This window comes from Balaenoptera musculus, chromosome 19, assembly GCF_009873245.2.
Source record: "Balaenoptera musculus isolate JJ_BM4_2016_0621 chromosome 19, mBalMus1.pri.v3, whole genome shotgun sequence".
NCBI classification, from domain to species: domain Eukaryota; kingdom Metazoa; phylum Chordata; class Mammalia; order Artiodactyla; family Balaenopteridae; genus Balaenoptera; species Balaenoptera musculus.
The window spans coordinates 58,631,457-58,649,935 of NC_045803.1; the positions used below are offsets into that span (position 1 = coordinate 58,631,457).

Consider the following 18,479-nt stretch of genomic DNA (forward strand, 5'->3'; position numbering starts at 1 on the left):
GCTCAGAAGAAACAGTTGGGCTTCCCTGGTGGTGCAGTGGTTGAGAATCTGCCTGCCAATGCAGGGGACACGGGTTCGAGCCCTGGTCTGGGAAGATCCCACATGCCGCGGAGCAACTAGGCCTGTGAGCCACAATTACTGAGCCTGCGCGTCTGGAGCTTGTGCTCCGCAACAAGAGAGGCCGCGATAGTGAGAGGCCCGCGCACCACGATGAAGAGTGGCCCCCACTTGCTGCAATTAGAGAAAGCCCTTGCACAGAAACGAAGACCCAACACAGCCATAAATAAATAAATAAAACTAAATTAAATTAAATTAAAAAATTTTTAAAAAAGTACATCAAAAAAAAAAAACAGTCAAGGTGAATGGAAAGAAGGGAAAATATTCAAAGGCTAAACAAGAGGTTTGAGGTGCGAAATAAGAGTCTCAATGATTACATCCTTTAGTCCCATACATGGGCAAAAAGCTGGAAAAATAGCAATCCTTCAGAATTTGTTTGGAATTAAACAAGCAAAAAACTACAAAAGAGAAAAAACCCTGTGGAATGCCTGCCAGCTCCATTAGTTGTTACACACTCACTTAAGAGACAATGTTAGGTTTTAGGAGTGATTTGAGATCACTTTCCTGCATGTACCAGTGTGCTGGTTTCTGAAGTTGTACACCAGAGCCAGAGCATCCTGGGAGAGGAAGCACTCCCACATGGTGCCTTTCTCGCTTCGGACAATCCCTCCTGGACCCGGTGAAGACGCTCCTAAAGACTGCAAGCTATGGAGCATCAACTGCAAAACCCTCCTGGCTGAGTCCTTTCCTAGAATAGCGGGAACACTGCTCTTGAGCAATACTTGTTTGTTTACTTTAGCTAAACAGTAGAGGTGACACAAGACTGATTGGACCACCGGCCAATAGTGTCCCAGACAACAAGGAGGGTGGAATATCTTTCCCAATCAGAAAGAAGAGAGGCAGGACAGGCCGGGCAGGCCTGAAGAGCTGAACTAACTCTCAGTGTGACTTGCCCTCCATACTGAGTGTGGCAAAATAACCCTAACATGTTCTGCACTGCCGGTTAATGTTTCATGCCTTCTGTTTTGTTTTGTTTTTTTTCATGCCTCGTTTAACAGATTCTTAGAAATAGCGAGACAGCACGATTTACAGCATGTTACTTCACTAATGCTGGGACATCATATTCAATTTCTAGCTGTTACCTTATAGAAAGAAATAGGGCAAGAGTTACTTAAAACTGACACTGCTTGGCTTTCTAGAATGATTATTTAATAGCTTAAAAGTACCATGAGATTTCTGGAGAAAACACTGCATAAATTCACATGACAGATGTGGTCTTTTCTACTTTATGTGGATTATTTCAAAGAAGAGTAATATTTGTTAATCGTTTAAAAATAAATCGTACTATTCTATATTAACTAGCTTAAAATAGATCATGATGATATTAATTTACCACTCTGAATATCATTTACTATGTCGAACGTATATTAAACTGCAATCTGGGGGGATTTCCCTGGTGGTCCAGTGGTTAAGACTCTGCGGTTCCACTGCAGGGGGCACGGGTTCCATCCCTGGTCAGGGAACTAAGATCCCTCATGCCACATGGCGCAGCCAAAAATAAACAAAAACAAAACTGCAATCTGGGGGCACATGAAATTTTTCACATACACTCAAGCACACTTGTTTTCAAATTTTACACGAAGTTACGGTACTTCTTAATTGATATTTATTTGCATATGACTAAATTAGTAAACTTTAAATATAATTTATATTTTATTTCAATATGTTGTTCTTACATGCTCATGAGACACCTTTACACACCAACTGCTTTGGATGATTTTCTGAGACACCTATAGGGAAGTGTGGTTTTAGATTCAAGTAGGAAGTGAAGATAAGAGCATAGCAATCATTGTAAATGTGGACTTCAGTACTTGAAAATAACAAAGAGTAATCCTGTCCCATCTCTATCACAGCCCTTGAGGTAATCCCTGGGGCAGTGAACCCAAGGCCTGAGGTTATTTGGTAAAGCTTTATGGATGCCTAAGGGACTAGGAAAATATGAAACTCTCCTTCCCCTCCCCCCAGCTCCATATGCCTGATATCGATTTTTTTTTCAGTCCTCTTGCATTTGGAACAGTTGTCCAGCAAGGGAACAAAAAGTCCATTTCTTACAAACTAGCAATTAAGCCAAAAAAGCACTCACCAGTCAATACTCAATATCATAAAAACCCAGAAAAGAAAGCAATACACAGTCCACACTCTCATTTAAGACTTCGAAACTGATCATTTTGTGTCTGGCAGAAGGTAGGTACACTTACTGGATTTTTCTCCCCCCCATCTTCACAGAATAAATAAAAAACAACCAAGATAGTACACTTGGAGCTTAAAACCTTCCTTTGGAACATTGGAAAGCAGACAGAATGTTTAAGTCATCTTTATTAACTGTACACTATTAGAGATTTTTCAAGGTAAAGAACTGTGACAGAAAGAGGAGAAAAAAAAAACCTGGGAAAGTGACATACACAAATGCACTTTTCTTTTGTAAATAGTGGCACAGTACAGAGCTACAACTAACATCATTGTTCTGGCAGATAATTATACAAGATACTTGGCTACTCTGTAAAGAAAGAAATTCCAGGTGCATTGGAACCCCTTTGAGAAATATATTTTAGTAGGTTTTGTATGTTTGTATAATAACTGTATATTAGCACAATCCAATTACTTTATGAAACAGACATTATAAGAAAGGCTTTTACAAACTCAAAAAGGGGAAAATACTTACAAAGTATTAAATATTAAAGAGCAAAAACAGCCGAAGAATCACGTGCTGTTCATTCAGATACATGTTTATCAGATGTTTGAGTTGGGCAATAACTGACTTGATAACTAAACGTTGCATAGTGATCTAGATTCTACCAGGCCCCTTTCATTTGCTCCTCAGAAAACACTTGGAGTTCTAAAATAGTATTGCGCTCTTACACACGAGTCGGAGACTGAGAAAAATGGTTACGTATTCAAGGTAGCTCAGCTGGTTAGTGTTTGAAAGACTGAGGGGTCTGAACACGGGTAAGACTCCGTATCTGAGACCAGCAGAGACGAATGAAAGGCAGTGAACCCTGCCAGGTGTGGGCAGGCCCGCGCCCTGTCAGCGCAGGTGATGCCCAGGCTCATTCGACCACCTGAGTTACCTGAGGCCGGATGCCGAGCCCAGGGCACGGACTTTCTCCAGGGCCGGACTCTACCGACCATAACCTGAAATAATACACTTGCGGTTCTTTTCCGAGTTGGGACAATGTGTGCCGGAAGTTACCAGTGGACAGTTTCCTTAAAAAAGAAAAGAAAACTGAGACATACTTGACGTGGAAGCCAACGGAAACAAAGACACAAAAAGCCGCCGGCGGAAAAGCACCAGCAGCTCCAAAGGAGGCAGGGGCACACCACCCCTTTATTTTCAGGTGCAAACATCACCAGGCATCAGAACCGGCACCGGGAACAGGAGCGAGGCCGAGTCGCGGCAGCTCGGCCGCGGGGGCAGCACCGTGCGTGTCTGCGCGGCGTGTTTCCGCCGGTCACAGCCTGGTTCGGGGCTCGCACTCCCCACGCGGGCCGCGGGCCTCCCCCACTCCCGCCAGCCCCGACCCCGCCCCGGGCGCTGCGCTCGTCCTGCTTCCGCCACGCCCGCCATGGCGGCGGCGGCGGCCCGCTCCTGGCCCCGCCTCCCGGGACGCCGCGCCGGTCACCTGACGCGGCTGCGGGCTGAGAAAACACAAGAGCCGTCGCTGTCGCCACAGTCGGAGCCGTCTCAGCCACCGCCTGGGGCCGCCGGGACTCTGCACCTCGCCGCCCCCGCCCAGCCTGCCGCGCCATGCCATCGGAGAAGACCTTCAAACAGCGCCGAACCTTCGGTGGGTGCCGCGGGGCCGGCCGCTGACGGAGGGCCGGGAGGCTGAGGGGCCGAGGCGGCGGGGCCGGCCCTGGCGGAGGGGCTCCGGAGAGGTCGGACGGGCCGAGGTGCCGAGGGCTGAGGGGCTGAGGCGGCGGCTGCGGGAGGGCCGGGCCCGGGTGGCCGAAGGGCCGAGGCGGGGGCCTGACGGGCCGAGGGCTGCCGGGCCCAGGGGGCTGCGGGCCCGAGGGGCCGGAGTGCGGGGGCCGAGGGGCCGAGGGCGCACTGGCGCGGAGCTGCTGAATCACCTTTTGGCCCCGGGAGGCCGGGCGGGCTGTGGGCTCGGGGCCCGTCAGCCCTCCAGGCCTGGGGTGTTAGGTCCCCACGAAGAGACGAGCGCGAGCTGCGCAGGGGGTGCCCTCCTTGTAGGGGAGGCTGGCCCGAGCGCAGGGCTGGGACAGGTTCTCCGAAGTGGTGGCCCCGGGGGTGCAAGGCAGTCGTCTTCTGGTGCGTCGTCCGGGTCACACATGGTCCCTTCACGCGTCAGGACCTCCGCGGAGAGGAGTGACTCCGAGGCCGCGCCTCCTCACGCCTGCCCCTTCCCCTGCAGCCCCGCGTGGCCGGGACGTCTTGGTCCTATTTGTGGCACAGGAGCTAGGGTGGGTGGCTCTTCTAACCGGCTTGCGACAGCATTCTTGGACAGCAGCGGCGAATCCGTTCTCTCCCAGTTCAGGCTAGAATCCCCACTTAGCTTGCTGGCATTTGGTTGAAACTGGAGGTGACACCCTCACAATATTTACTCCTCCACAAAACCGACGGAAGGAAGTGATTGGTGCTCCCTTTAAGCAAGACGGTTCTGCAATAACAACGTGGCCTCCTTGCACATCGCTGTGTAGGGCTTGTTTATCTCAGCCCTGGAAGGCCAGGTGGGGTAGGGCGGGACCAGCGTTCCTTCCTGCCCTAATCTTTAGGCGCTTGAGCTGTATCACTTTCGTCTACTTTTGTCTAGTTTCCTGGAGTCTAGAAAGAGCCGAGCGTTCACTTGAGCTAGGATATGGTTTTGTAGATCTCGTTATTGATAATTGTTTCTTGTGCCTTGGAAGCTCCAGTAGATGAAATTCACGTTGACCTGTGGAGCATGTCCTTTCAGCCTCTTGAAGTGGTTGGTTAGCAAAACTTAGACGTGTCTTTTTGTTTTTTTTTTTTTAAGAAATTTTCTCTTTAGTGACTTTCATGAACTCAAGTTGATACTCATGAATATTGCTTACTTTTTATGCAGCCATGAGAACAGCATTTAGAGCAGATTTGCCATTGTATCTAGCTTCTGTCCTTACAGACTCTGGCATTGAAAGCTAACTGGGGACATTTGTATGGGAAAGATGCTCATTTTCTCATGACCAATACTATAGTTACTTTCTTTTTGCTTAGAGTATTTTTAGGTTATCTAGAAAAATCGCTCAAGAAGAGTAGGTGGTAAGAGTAGGAAAGGTGAGGAATAACTAGAATAAAAGTGAGAATAAATGAGAATAAAATAGCGAATTAGAAGGAATTCCCCTGGTGCCTGTGGCCTTGAGGGTAAACCAGCAGGTATGCCTCATTTTTTTCTCCATTAGTGTATTTGTGGGCTTTCCTCTTTGTTCACCTTTACTCCCACTCCTCCTTTTTTTGTCCCTAGTCTCCTGACTCTGATTCTTTTTTTTCTACTTTTATTGAGAAATGACATTCATCACTGTATAAATTTAAGGTATTCAGCATGATGGCTTGGTTTACATGTATTGTAAAATGATTACCATAATAGGTTCAGCTAACATGCATCTTCTCATACATAAAATAAAAAAGGAAAATTTTCTCCTTGTGACAAGAACTCCTAGGATTACCCCCCTCCCCCCCCCTTTTTTAAAAGGGCTCTTTAATAGTCATTTTGCAGGGCTTCCCTGGTGGCACAGTGGTTAAGAATCCGCCTGCCAATGCAGGGGACATGGGTTCGACCCCTGGTCCAGGAAGATCCCACATGTCGCGGAGCAGCTAAGCCCGTGCCCCACAACTACTGAGCCTGTGCTCTAGAGCCCGCGACCCACAACTACTGAGCCTACGTGCCACAACTACCGAGGCCCGCGTGCCTAAAGCCTGTGGTCCGCAACAAGAAGCCACCACAGTGAGAAGCCCCCGCACCTCAACGAAGAGTAGCCTCTGCTCGCCGCAACTAGAGAAAGCCCACGCACGGCAATGAAGACCCAACGCAGCCAACTAAATAAATAAATAAAAATAATTTTTTAAAAAACAGTCATTTTGCAGAAAAATATCACATCATTTAATGGCTACTGCCTTTCCTTGCTACTGATTATGGTAATCAGCGCTGACGATTTTCAGAGATTTGTAACACGGTAAATGAGGGGAATAAGTTGTTTGGAGATATGTTTTTATAGAACCTAAGACCAGCCCCAGTTAGCTTGAGCAGTACTCTTCCCAAGTGAGTGAGTTTAGGTTAATTAAAAATTGAGTCTAGCTCTGCTGTGATATATTCTACCAGGGTTGAAAGGGTTGAGATGACTCTTAGGGCTCGCCCAAAACAACCACTTCCTTTTGTGGCCAGAGAAACTGGGTGGGGCCCTGAGAGGTGGAAATCATGGTCCACCTAGTGGCAGAGTCTGGACTCGTACCCTTCTGATAGGAATTCTTCTGTCCTCCAGTAGGTAGCCATCATTTCCAGTACATGACGTGGACCAACACTCTGAGTCAAGAGGCAATAGTGTTTCTTTACAAATGTTTTGAAGACTTTTATGAACTTCAGAAGTTGTATTTGAGCAAATATTTTCGGATTCAGTCTTCTCAAATGTCATAATCTCACTCCATTTTCTTCTAGGGTTGCCCTGGTTTGTTTAATAACACATCTGTCTCCTAGACATCATTCTGCTGAGATTCAATGTTAAACCTAGATCTTAAGCTTCACCATCAATAACAAAAGGTCTGCATGTCTCGGAAGTTCATGTGATGGTCTAGAATAAATAGCTCCAACTACGTAACAGGGAGACTGGAGAAGGAGATTTATGCCAACACCTAGGTAACACTCCCTGCTCTTAAGCTGTGTCACTCACTGATGGATGGCATTTTATGTTTTTTATTTATAGGCATATTGGGGAAAATATTTATGCTTCCACTTCAGTGAACTAAATCCTGGAAAATATATATAAGCCTTACTTTAAATGCCCTAGGGAATCTATCTCAAAGCATCTTTGCAAGTAAGACACCTTAGACTCCTAGTCTCTATTTTTGTAAGGCTTATAAGCGTTCTTAGAGACAGGAAGAGGAATCTGGGGAAGTATATCATCCATGTACAAGCCTGAGCCCTGGGGGAATACAGACATGACTAGAGCTGGATCCCTGACTGCCAGGGGCAGTCTGTTGAGAAAGGCAAATGATAAACAGATCATCACAGCATTAAGAAAATAATTGAGTAAAAGAAGTGCTCTCATGTGCCTTTGATCCAGTGGCGTTGGTAATGCTTTTGTTAAATATACTGTCGGCTTCTGAAAACAGCCTTCTATTCAGAGTTAGGCGTCAGCATATACCATATTTATTTAATCACTTTGGGCTCACCACTGGATTTTCATTACAACTGGCCAGGACGCTAAAGACATTCCTACAGGACTTTGGTACTACTCTTCTCACCTTAGGGAAGTCACTTGTCTTCCTCTGTTGTCCCACCTTTAATGAAAATAATCATTTTTGCCTTCCTTTTTGGACCATATTTTGGGGATAAATCAAGATAAAGAAAACTTTTGACACTATAGTTTGACTTTGAAGCCCCACGTTTAGAGACCATTTTGTCTTTTCCTGCTCCACTTACCAAAATAAACCTGTTTTCCTTGCATAAAATATTCTCTCCCCCTTATGCCTGAATGATTCCTTGTACCTTTTACATTTTTTTTGGATGAACTTTTAAATGTGAAACATTCCAGGGTATATTAAACTTATTATTTATTGGCTACAGTGAATTAATTAAATTGTGATTTCCCCTTGCTCGTGAAATCTACTCTGACAAGATGGAGGTTTTTGTTGTGAAGATGGCTGATAGCTAAGTGTAGATGGTAGAGCATCTTTTCTTGGGCAGGACCCACACAGGGACAGGTCTTAGAGCTGAGAGAAATGAAGTATCCATGACACCCCTAGAAACAGAGAGGGGTTCTAAGGATGATAGAAAGGAAAACTCTTCCTTTGTGTCCTCTCTACTCTGCAGTACTCCATAAACACTGCGGCTCACTTCTGACACCAGACAAGCAATTCAGCTAGTTGTCATCCAGTTCAACTCAATTCTAGCACTACCTGGTGATAGCCTCAGATCCAGCAGGTTAAGGGCTCCGTCCCGCCTGCTAGCCCCCCCCCCCGCCCCCCACCAAAGGCTAATTGCACGTACAGGTCGTTGCTCTGACTAGCTATAAATCAGTTTCCCAAGATCACCTTGTGTTTGATTAAATTACTAGAGTGGCTCCCAGAGCTCAGGAAAAGCCTTTAATTACTAGATTATCAGATTATTGCAAAGGATATTAAAGCATAGCGGTGGTAAGGTCCGGAAGAGTGCTGAGCACAGGAGCTTCTGTCTCCATGGAGTTTGGTGATTGCACTCTCCTGCCACCTGGAAGCTCTCCAGACCCTTTGTAAATAAGTTCGTTTGTATTATTTTTTAGATTTTACATGTGATACCGTATATGATATTTGTCTTTCTCTGTCTGACTTGACTTAGTATGATAATCTCTAGGTCCATCCATGTTGTTGCAAATGGCATTATTTCATTTTTTATTTAATAACAGCTAGCATTTATTAAGCATTTACTATGTGCCAGATATTTGCAAGGGGCGTACCAGCATTCTCACTGAATCTTTTTTCTTTTCCATTATGGTTTATTACAGAATATTGAATATAGTTCCCTGTGCTATAAAATAGGACCTTGTTGTTTATCCATTCTGTATATAGTAGTTTGCATCTGTTAGTCCCAAACTCCCAATCCAGCACTCCCCACCCTGCTCCACCTTGGCAACCAGAAGTCTGTTCTCTACGTCTGTTAGTCTATTTCTGTTTCGTAGATAAGTTCATTTGTGTCATATTTTAGATTCCATATATAACTGATACCATATGGTGTTTGTCTTTCTCTTTCTGACTTATTTTGCTTTGTATGATAATCTCTAGGTCCATGCATGTAGCTGCAAATGGCATTATTTCATTCTTCTTTTTGGCTGAGTAGTATTCCATTGTATGCATGTAACACATCTTCTTTATCCATTCCTCTGTCGATGGACATTTAGGTTGCTTCCATGCCTTGGTTATTGTGAATAGTGCTGCTGCGAACATAGGGGTACACGTATCTTTTCTTTTTTTTTTTTTTTCAAAGTATTTGTTTATTTATTATTATGGCTGTGTTGGGTCTTCATTTCTGCACGAGGGCTTTCTCTAGTTACGGCGAGTGGGGGCCACTCTTCATCGTGGTGCGCGGGCCTCTCACTATCGCAGCCTTTCGTTGTGGAGCACAAGCTCCAGACGCGCAGGCTCAGTAATTGCGGCTCACGGGCCCAGTCGCTCCGCGGCACGTGGGATCTTCCCAGACCAGGGCTCGAACCCGTGTCGCCTGCATTGGCAGGCGGATTCTCAACCGCTGCGCCACCAGGGAAGCCCCACGTATCTTTTCAAGTTAGAGTTTTCTTCGGATATATGCCCAGGAGTGGAATTGCTGGATCATATGGTAGCTCTATTTTTAGCTTTTTGAGGAAGCTCCGTACTGTTCTCCATAGCAGCTGCACTAGCTAACATTCCCACCAACAGTGTAGGAGGGTTCCTTTTTCTCCACACCCTCTCCAGCATTTGTTATTTGTAGACTTTTTAATGATGGCCATTCTGACGGGTGTGAGATGATACCTCATTGTAGTTTTGATTTGCATTTCCCTAATAATTAGTGATGTTGAGCATCTTTTTATGTGCCTATTGGATGTCTTCTATGGAGAAATGTCTGTTTAGGTCTTCTGCCCATTTTTTGATTGGGTTCTTTGTTTTGTTGAGTTGTATGACCTGTTTGTATATTTTGGCAATTAAGCCCTTGTCGGTCGCATCATTTGCAAGTATTTTCTCCCATTCTATAGGTGTCTTTTCGGGGGTTTGTTTAATGTTTCCTTTGCTGTGCAAAAGCTTGTAAGTTGATTAGGTCCCATTTGTTATTTTTGCTTTTTATTTTTATTGCCTTGGGAGACTGACCTATGAAAACATTGCAGTGATTTACGTCAAAGAATGTTTTACCTCTGCTCTCTTCTAGCTAGGAGTTTTATGGTTGTCCTCTCTTACATTTAGCCCTTTTAAGCCATTTTGAGTTTATTTTGTGCATGGTGTGAGGGTTGTGTTCTAACTTCATTGACTTACATGCAGCTGTCCCACTTTCCCAGAACCACTTGCTGAAGAGACTGTCGTTTTTCCATTGTATATTCTTGCCTCCTGTGTTGAAGATTAATTGACCATAGATGTGTGGGTTTATTTCTGGGCTCTCTGCTCTGTTCCATTGATCCATATGTCTGTTTTTGTGCCAGTACCACACTTTTGGTTACTGTAGCTTTGTAGTATTGTCTGAAGTCTAGGAGGGTTATGCCTCCTGCTTTGCTCTTTTTCCTCAGGATTGCTTTGGCAATTCTGGGTCTTTTATGGTTCCATATAAATTTTAAGATTATTTGTTCTAGTTCTGTGAAAAATGTCATGGGTAATTTGATAGGGATCACATTTAATCTGTAGATCGCTTTGTGTAGTATGGCCACTTTAACAATATTTTTCCAGGGGCTTCCCTGGCGGTCCAGTGGTTAAGACTCTGCCCTTCCAATACAGGGGGTGCGCATTCAGTCCCTGGTCGGGGAGCTAAGATCCCACATGCTGTGCAGCCAAAGGAAAAAAAAAAAAACCAATATTCTTCTAATCGAAGGGCATGGGATATCTTTCTGTTTTTTTGAATCATCTTTAATTTCTTTTATTAATGTTTTATAGTTCTCAGTGTATAAGTCTTTCACCTCCTGGTCAGCTTTATTCCTAAGGTGTGTTTTTTTGTTTTTTATTTTCTGGCTGCGTTGGGTCTTCGTTGCTGCGCACAGGCTTTCTCTAGTTGTGGCGAGCGGGGGCTACTCTTCGTTGCAGCACGTGGGCTTATTGCGGTGGCTTCTCTTGTTGCAGAGCACGGGCTCTAGGTACGTGGGCTCGGTAGTTGCGGTGCACGGGCTTAGTTGCTCCGCGGCATGTGGGATCTTCCCGGACCAGGGCCCGAACCCGTGTCTCCTGCACTGGCAGGTGGATTCTTAACCACTGAGCCACCAGGAAAGTCCCTGGTGTGATTTTAAAAGGTAGTTTTTTTACATTCCTTTTCTGATATCTCATTGTTAATGTAAAGAAATGCAACCAATTTCTGTATGTTAATCTTGTATACCAACCTTTGCCAGGTATGAAGTATTAGTGTTTGGTTTCTCTCAGTTTTAGGGAAGGTGTCTTTACTGCTTTGCTCTGCCATAGCTAAGGATAGGGGGATTCAGATATGGAAGTCACCAGTAAAAATGCAGGAAAGAAGCTGCATTTTTGGCCCTTAATAATGCCTGTGTTTCTTCCTTTCCTTTGCAGAACAAAGAGTAGAAGATGTCCGACTTATCCGAGAGCAGCATCCTACCAAAATCCCGGTAGGTAGTCTCTGTTTCAGTTGTTATTAATGTACGCCTAAGAGAGCACGGCTTAAATACAACTTTAGTACAGTGCTGCTATGTGCGACTACCTGACGGGTTTCTTTTTTAAATTTATATTTATTTATTTTTTATTTATTTGTTTGTTTGATTATTTTTGGCTGTGTTGGGTCTTCGTTGCTGCACGCAGGCTTTCTCTAGTTGCGGCGAGGGGGCGCTGCTCTTCGTTGAGGTGTGTGGGCTTCTCATGCGGTGGCTTCTCGTTGTGGAGCACAGGCTCTAGGCACACAGGCTCAGTAGTTGTGGCGCACGGGCTTAGTCGCTCCATGGCATGTGGGATCTTCCTGGACTGGGGATCGAACCCGTGTCCCCTGCATTGGCAGGCAGATTCTTTTTTATTTATTTATTTATTTATTATTTATGGTTGTGTTGGATCTTCGTTTCTGTGTAAGGGCTTTCTCTAGTTGTGGCAAGTGGGGGCCACTCTTCATCGCGGTGCGCGGGCCTCTCACTATCGTGGCCTCTCTTGTTGCGGAGCACAGACTCCAGACGCGCAGGCTCAGTAACTGTGGCTCATGGGCCTTGTTGCTCCGCGGCATGTGGGATCTTCCCAGACCAGGGCTCGAACCCGTGTCCCCAGCATTGGCAGGCAGATTCTCAACCACCGCGCCACCAGGGAAGTCCCTACCTGATGGGTTTCTATAGGAATCCTCAGCTATGCAACTGGTGTGTCAGTTTCATGACCTAGAATGGAGATACCTTAATCTACAGTTTAATCTAATCACATTCTGTTTCCTCCTAAGTCTGAGTTTACTGTGTTAATGTTACACACTTCACAAATCAAGGGTATTTTACTTGCGGGGGAAGGGATAGAGGGGCTAGATCTGTTGGTATTTTATCAGTGAAAGTTGGTATCCACCTTCTTTTGAAGCAAGCAGAGACTACTGCTGTGGGAAAATCAGTAGCCCTCAAGATTTAAATGTGACTGCGCATTCCAGGCTGCCTGACTTTGATGCCCCAGAGAAAGAAGTCTCTCTTTATATTTTATTTCTTTGCAGGAGATGGAGGAAAGATGCTGCTCCTATCATGTGTAGGGACCTCAGATGCCAACAGTGTCCTGTGCCCTGGGTCCTTTGGTCGTGGACCTTAAATAGGTTTCTGCTGAGGCACTAGGTCTAGAGAGAAATGGTCAAGGAGCTTCTGGCTTCAGACAGTGGCTGAGTTCAGGCCCTAGGTTCAAGGTTACTAAGTGATCTTGGGCTAATTACTAAAATTCTGAGAGGAGCTGCCATATCCTCATGTATAGAATGGGAAGAGAATCCCATCCCGTGTGGTTGGAAAATTTTGCATAATTCTGGGGACATGATTGTTACCTCTTACAGACCACTTCCAAAGAAACTCCACTGCTAAATTCTGCAGAAGCTTTCATGGTTGGCTTTCTGATTGATCATCTCATACCAAAGTGGGGGGAAAGAAGATGGGAAGATCTGTGGGTTGGGGTTGTGAGGTGCACAGAAGGGAGAATAGGATGGGTCTGCTCAGCAGTGTCATGACTGTAGGATTCTGTAGTTAGAAGGTATGTTTCTTGGACTGGTTGGAAATTTCAGTCTGTCTTCACACTCAGGGCCAACATACGGCCTGGGGATGAGGCTTCTGGGTAATTTCCTTAATTTTAAGGTTCTTCTTCACTTTTGAGTACCTGCTGTGTGTGTCTGCTAGCAGGTGCTCGTCAGTCACTGGAAACAGATAGCCAGCCCAACAGTTGGCCAGTATTTGTTCCATAGCCTCCTTCTGAAATGTGAATATCTGCGTATATTTACAGCCATCTTTTCTGCTAGTAGTTTTAGGTTTTTTACAGAAGTCACATTCATACTTGTAGATACCATATTCTGAACACACCTCATAGATAAAGCTATTGATCTTACCAAGGAAGGTGATGACAGCTTGACTTGGCCTTACACAGAACCTCATGTAGGCCCCATGCAGTGCAACAATGTACATATAAGCATTTTTCCCTCTTCTAAAGATTTTCCATTCCTCTCTTACAACTTCTCATTGTCATGACAGGGTAAAGAATTGGTATATGTGGAGAAGGATGTCTGTGGTGCTCAGTAAATAGGTAGTATTGAGGCTCAAGGGCAGTCACCAGTTTGCTGTCAGAGCCTACATAAAGTGGCTTAGAACTAGAAAAAAATTTTTCCTTTATGGAAAGGAGGAAGTATGGCAAGGAGCTAATGGATTTATTTCAAGTCATAATGTGGAACTATTTTTGTTCCCTGCATAGTTCAAGATTCTTTTAAAACTCATTTTAAAAATATCAAGGATATTTTATCAAAATGGCAGGATCTTCGAGACTTCTGCAGAAAAAAAAAAGTATCTCCAGACCAGCTAATCATGGTCTCTGCTTCTCAAATATTTACTTAGGATTTGAGTCTATTACCAGAGTTAAGATTTTTTTTTTTTAATTTATTATTTATTTTAGTTTTGGCTGTGTTGGGTCTCCGCCTTCTGTGTGAGGGCTTTCTCTAGTTGTGGCAAGCGGGGGCCACTCTTCATTGCGGTGCGCAGGCCTCTCACTATCGCTGCCTCTCTTGTTTGCGGAGCACAGGCTCCAGACGCGCAGGGCTCAGCAGTTGTGGCTCACGGGCCTAGTTGCTCCGTGGCATGTGGGATCTTCCCAGACCAGGGCTCGAACCCGTGTCCCCTGCAATTGGCAGGCAGATTCTCAACAGCTGCGCCACCAGGGAAGCCCCAGAGTTAAGATCTTACTTACACTTTTAATAAAAGTTTATTAAAAGGCTCTTGTCATGTCACAGAAATGGGTGATAGTAGTATTGGCATAGATTCAGATCTTTACACTTAAAGCTGGTACCCAGCGTCTCTGCTGTTATAAGGCTTGGTGGTCTTTTTCTGACTAGGTAGTATATTTTCATGGTTCCAATAACAGAATTTATAGCAAAGTTTTCTTCCCCACCTCAGGGCTACCTTGCCCCTCCCTGATGGCAGCCATGTTGTCTTGTGCACCATATTTCATAAGGAACAAAAGTGCTGTTTTAAACCCCATTTTGGCATGTGCCAGCTACAACATAGGAAGTATTTTATCGGTTTTTCATTGTCAACGGCTATTTTTTTTTATAATGATAATCATCAACTCTTTTTTTTTTTTTTTTAATTTTATTTATTTATTTATTTTTATATTTTATGGCTGTGTTGGGTCTTCGTTTCTGTGCAAGGGCTTTCTCCAGTTGCGGCAAGTGGGGGCCACTCTTCATCGCGGTGCACGGGCCTCTCACTATCGCGGCCTCTCTTGTTGCGGAGCACAGGCTCGAGACGCGCAGGCTCAGTAGCTATGGCTCACGGGCCTAGTTGCTCCGCGGCATGTGGGATCTTCCCAGACCAGGGCTCGAACCCGTGTCCCCTGCATTGGCAGGCAGACTCTCAACCACTGCGCCACCAGGGAAGCCCTTAACGGCTATTTTAAAAATCACTTTTCTGGCTTCTTTTCTAGGTAATAATAGAACGATACAAAGGTGAGAAGCAGCTGCCAGTCCTGGATAAAACAAAGTTCCTGGTGCCTGATCATGTCAACATGAGTGAGCTCATCAAGATAATTAGGTATTTAATCATCTTTTTACTTTATTTCTTTGGGTAACTTCTCATTCTTGATCAGGCTTACAGATAAATCTTCAGTCTAGCTCTGATAAAAATCTATGCAACTTAATAAAACTGTAAGACATTTCATTTCTGAGTTTTTCTATTTCATACCTGCTGGATCTCAAGTCCCTTCTGATCCTTTCATCATAACATCTATGTAGATGTCTCTTAATTAGAAAAGTTTTATATAGGAAAATAAGTTAAGAGAATGTAGATGTGGTCCAATGGTAATAAATTGCATCAGCTTAGATCTTTGTTTGTAAATTATATTTTGAACTATTTTTATCACATTAGACACTGGTGGCTACTCAGATAGCATACTAGTTTTAAAACTGGCCTCAGGACTTCCCAGGTGGCGCAGTGGTTAAGAATCCGCCTGCCAGTGCAGGGGACACGGGTTCAAGCCCTGGTCCGGGAAGATCCCACATGCCGCGGAGCAACTAAGCCCGTGCACCACCACTACTGAGCCCGCGCTCTAGAGCCCACGAGCCACAACTACTGAGCCCGTGCACCACAACTACTGAAGCCCGTGTGCCTAGAGCCCGTGCTCCGCAACAAGAGAAGCCACCGCGACGAGAAGCCCCGCGCACCACAACAAAGACCCAACGCAGCCAAAAACAAATAAATAATTAGCAAAATAAACAAATAAATAAAACTGGCCTCAGGAAAGTAGTAAGAATGATCTAGCAAGGATTATCATTAATACTTACCACGCATATAGTCGTAGAAAACATCCTGTGTTTTATGAGAAGAAATATTCAAGTCATCGTCAGTGAGGCATATATTTCATTTTGCCAGAAGTAGCGTTTACAAAATCTTTATACTTTTATATTGATTCCGGGTGGGTGATATTTTTTACACATTCTCCCTAGGTATTGATGTATCACTATTTCTTCACATGTTTTCTTTCAACAGAAGGCGCTTACAGCTCAACGCTAATCAAGCCTTCTTCCTGTTAGTGAATGGACATAGCATGGTGAGTGTGTCCACGCCAATTTGTGAAGTGTATGAAAGCGAGAAGGATGAAGATGGATTCCTGTATATGGTATACGCCTCTCAGGAGACTTTTGGAATGAAACTGTCTGTGTAAGACTAAAAAAAAATGTGTCTGTTCTAGAATTTAAACCCTTACCAAGGAATAAAAAAGGGATGTTACCAACTGAGATTGATCAGTTCACCTAATCACAGATCATCAAAACAGTAGTAGTGTTCCTGCCTAGGAGTTTTTAGGAAGTTGTTTTTTTGTACTTCAGGCAGAAAAACTGAGCTCCACATGAGCACATTCAGCTTTGGGAAACTTCATTATTTAACCTAGGCTGTCTTGTTTTCAAATTTAGAAGTTTAAAAATAAAATACTTTGCATTCTAAGTTGCCAATAAAATAGACCTTCAAGTTATTTTAATGTTTTTCCCCCAAAAGGAACTTGCAATTTGAGCATTCAGAGAGACATTCAGTCTTCTCTCTGGGTTCACAGAACCTGCCAGCTTTTTATAGAAGGGTTTCTACTCAACTAGAGAAATCTCCTTAAGAGCATCTTTAAGCCTAAATTGTCAGGCACAGCCACCCCGCACCCCCAGCCCATTTGCCGTAACAGCTGGCAGAAAGCAGGGTGGCCGGGGGTGATAGGAAATAAGCAAGCGGAGCTGCTGCCCAGGGCTCCTGATTGCTAATAGGCGTATTTCACATCAGTGCTCTTGTCATGAAGTCTTCATTTGGTTTGTTCTCTAGACAGTAATGCAGAAAAATACCACTGCTCAACAGGAACCTTGAATAATTTATAATTTTGGTCAGGTTTCTCAAAAGACCTAGAGAAAGAGAATGACATTTTTTTTGTTTTGACTATTCTCTTAAGAGCTCAAAATAGTGCCTGCTTTGGTAAATAAACAAGCAGTTACATGGGTTTCATTCTTTGGGACAAAGGTAGAAAGCTACAGGATACTGAAACAAAAAGCATTAAAATTCAGATACACTTCCTCAACCTTTTGGCTTAAAGCTGTAGATGATCCGTGTTTTATGTTAAGTGTGTGACTAAAATATGTTATTAAAAAGCATCTTTAAGGGTATTTCAGTTATCACTGTGAGGTCAAGCAGTCCTCAAAATTCCCCCACTCCATGTGCATGTCAGTTTTGAAAGTAGCAAAAGGAAACATGTTCTTTACAGATATTAATGTCAAACGTTAAGCATTTTCAAAGTCCAACTAGAATAAATAACCAGTGCTTCCTACTACCTGCATGGGGTTCACTATACACTGTTTTTGTGAGAGCTATCACAGAAGGATCACAGACCCACCTGAGACTGTGCATGTGGCAGGCCACCATTTATTTACCCTGGTGTATTTAGATGTGTGTGGAAAACTTGTATCTGTGAGTGGCAGTTATTTATTGTAACTGAGGAAGAAAAAGCAGTATTACTGCATACGGGCCCTCAACCCCAGTCAGCATGCATCTGTCTACGTGGCTAACTTTTAATATGTATATTTTTACATTATGTAAATTCTTAATTAGCCTGTCTTGTTTAGATTGTATACATCATTATATGACATTCTTGTAACTACTATGTGATCGGTAAGATTCCTTTAAGAAACTCTGCTTTTTAAAGACAAAGTACCACGCTGAGAGGGGTGACTTACTTATATCCCACATTAGTGGGTGGTTACCCTATTTATAGGATCTTTAAAACAAGTACATTTTTAACGAACTAAGGTGAATAAAGGCACAATTAAAAACTGTCATCAAAGTTCAGTTTAATGGATTAGTATTTGAGACTTGCAGTCTACACCATCCAAAGCCAAGTGGGTAATATCCTTTCTAATGAGGAGTGCTGAGGCTGGTTTCACTGTGCCAGGGTGGAGGGACACCCACCTCTGAAGGTCTCTGCCTTGTCATGAGTGCCTGGCTCGCATTGGTCAAGGTCCTGCCTTCAAAAAACTCAGTTCTCTTAAAGGTACAGATGTGCCACAAAGTATGGGGAGAAGGGACGGGGGAGCGACCTACCTGTTTTGTGGGAACAGGCACTTGAAAACCTGCTCTAAATGAACAAGAGTGTAACACGAGAAGTACTGAGAGTGTGTGGGGCGTTATGCGGCACGTGGTACCTGAGGTGGCCATGTGGGGAGCCGCGTACAGTACAAACAGCAGATGCGCACATGCCCTCCACCCTCAGAGGCCCTGGAAGTGACCAAACAGAGGGGCTGCTAGCAGGTGCCAGGAGTGGCCAGCTGTGTCTCCTGATGCTACTTACCTGACAGGGGCCCTGA

At 44.4% G+C, this 18,479-nt stretch overlaps 1 protein-coding gene across 1 annotated transcript; it reads left to right on the plus strand.

Moving 5' to 3' along the window:
* The first annotated feature begins 3,748 nt into the window (after nt 1-3,748).
* On the plus strand, nt 3,749-17,970 carry MAP1LC3B (microtubule associated protein 1 light chain 3 beta). The gene is made up of 4 exons (XM_036834421.1): nt 3,749-3,902; nt 11,513-11,568; nt 15,077-15,183; nt 16,138-17,970. The coding sequence occupies exons 1-4, from the start codon at nt 3,863-3,865 to the stop codon at nt 16,310-16,312; spliced, it is 378 nt and encodes a 125-aa protein (XP_036690316.1). The 5' UTR covers nt 3,749-3,862; the 3' UTR covers nt 16,313-17,970.
* Nucleotides 17,971-18,479: the final 509 nt, after the last annotated feature.

Bases quoted from the DNA above. Each gene is read 5' to 3' on its own strand.
- MAP1LC3B (XM_036834421.1), top strand. From the start codon at position 3,863: ATGCCATCGGAGAAGACCTTCAAACAGCGCCGAACCTTCG. The intron at 3,903-11,512 runs GTGGGTGCCGCG...TTTCCTTTGCAG, and splicing joins CAAACAGCGCCGAACCTTCG to AACAAAGAGTAGAAGATGTC. The intron at 11,569-15,076 runs GTAGGTAGTCTC...CTTCTTTTCTAG, and splicing joins AGCATCCTACCAAAATCCCG to GTAATAATAGAACGATACAA.